Source organism: Pundamilia nyererei, unplaced genomic scaffold (assembly GCF_000239375.1).
Source record: "Pundamilia nyererei isolate P.nyererei 1_Seehausen unplaced genomic scaffold, PunNye1.0 scaffold00321, whole genome shotgun sequence".
Classification (NCBI taxonomy): domain Eukaryota; kingdom Metazoa; phylum Chordata; class Actinopteri; order Cichliformes; family Cichlidae; genus Pundamilia; species Pundamilia nyererei.
In genome coordinates this window covers 153,974-155,088 of record NW_005187722.1, presented here as the reverse complement: position 1 = coordinate 155,088, position 1,115 = coordinate 153,974, and the positions used below count along the sequence as shown (strand labels likewise).

Here is a 1,115-nt window from a genome sequence, read left to right as displayed (position 1 = left end):
CAGAGTATCTGTGATACTGTACAGTTATCACCTTCCTATGAGGAGGAGCCAATGCAAAATTTAAAAACTCATCAAGTCTACTTAACTGACTGCAGGGAGAACAGAAGCAATCAAGCAATTCAACACGATGGACTACAGGACAGGACTGCTTCTCTTTACTCTCTACTGGGCAGGTGAAGATTCTCTTTTCAACTTCAATATGCATATATAATATTTTTTGTGACACAAATTAATTTACATAATTTTTGAAAACCAGGTGTCAATGGTCAGACTCTGACAGAATCTGAACCAGTTACTAAAAGGCCTGGAGATTCCCACAGATTGACCTGCACAGTCTCTGGATTCACACTCGGCAGCTACGCTATGGCCTGGGTTAGACAGGCTCCTGGAAGAGCACTGGAGTGGATTGCTTATATCGGCACTTATAGTTCTCCTATCAGATACTCCCAGTCAGTCCAGGGTAGATTCATCATTTCCAGAGATGACTCCAGCAGTAAAATCTATCTACAGATGAACAGCTTGAAAACTGAGGACACAGCAGTTTATTACTGTGCCCGACGAAGCACAGTGCGAGACAGCAATAGAAATGCCATACAAAAACTACTTCCTCTATTTACTTTCACCACTGGGAACATTTAACGATTTCAGTGTCACTATCCTGCATTTCAGCTTCTTTGAGTAGTGCAGCAGATTACTGCAATTTTAACCAATGTTTAACATTTCAATACAGGTAGATTTTTCTACCTTTGTTTTTTCTCATTTAAAGATAGCAGTTCGTCTTGTTTATTTCTAGCCTGTGATGTGGGGATGAGGAGGAGATGGGTTGCATGAATGAGAGTCTAAAAGGGAGAATGGCGAGAGCACTGAGATTTAAACCACATTAAGCAGAGGCTGATTTGCTCAAAGAAGGAAGAAAAGAAGATGATTGGACTAGAAAAATGACAGCTTTGAGATTGACAGCATTTTAAAATAAAGTAATTTTCTTCATAAAGGACCTAACCTCCAACAGCTTCACCTGAATAGAAGCTATTTAAAAAGACCAATTGTCACTGCAGTGGAAGACTATGTGTTTTTATGAGGACCCAAATGCAGACCACACGAGTTTCTCATTTGTT

At 39.9% G+C, this 1,115-nt stretch overlaps 1 gene segment (V, D, J or C); it reads left to right on the top strand.

Moving 5' to 3' along the window:
• Positions 1-112: 112 nt before the first annotated feature.
• Positions 113-639, top strand: LOC102211654 (Ig heavy chain V region 914-like). The segment is given in 2 exon segments: positions 113-173; positions 257-639. Coding segments are annotated over 2 exon segments (429 nt in total).
• Positions 640-1,115: the final 476 nt, after the last annotated feature.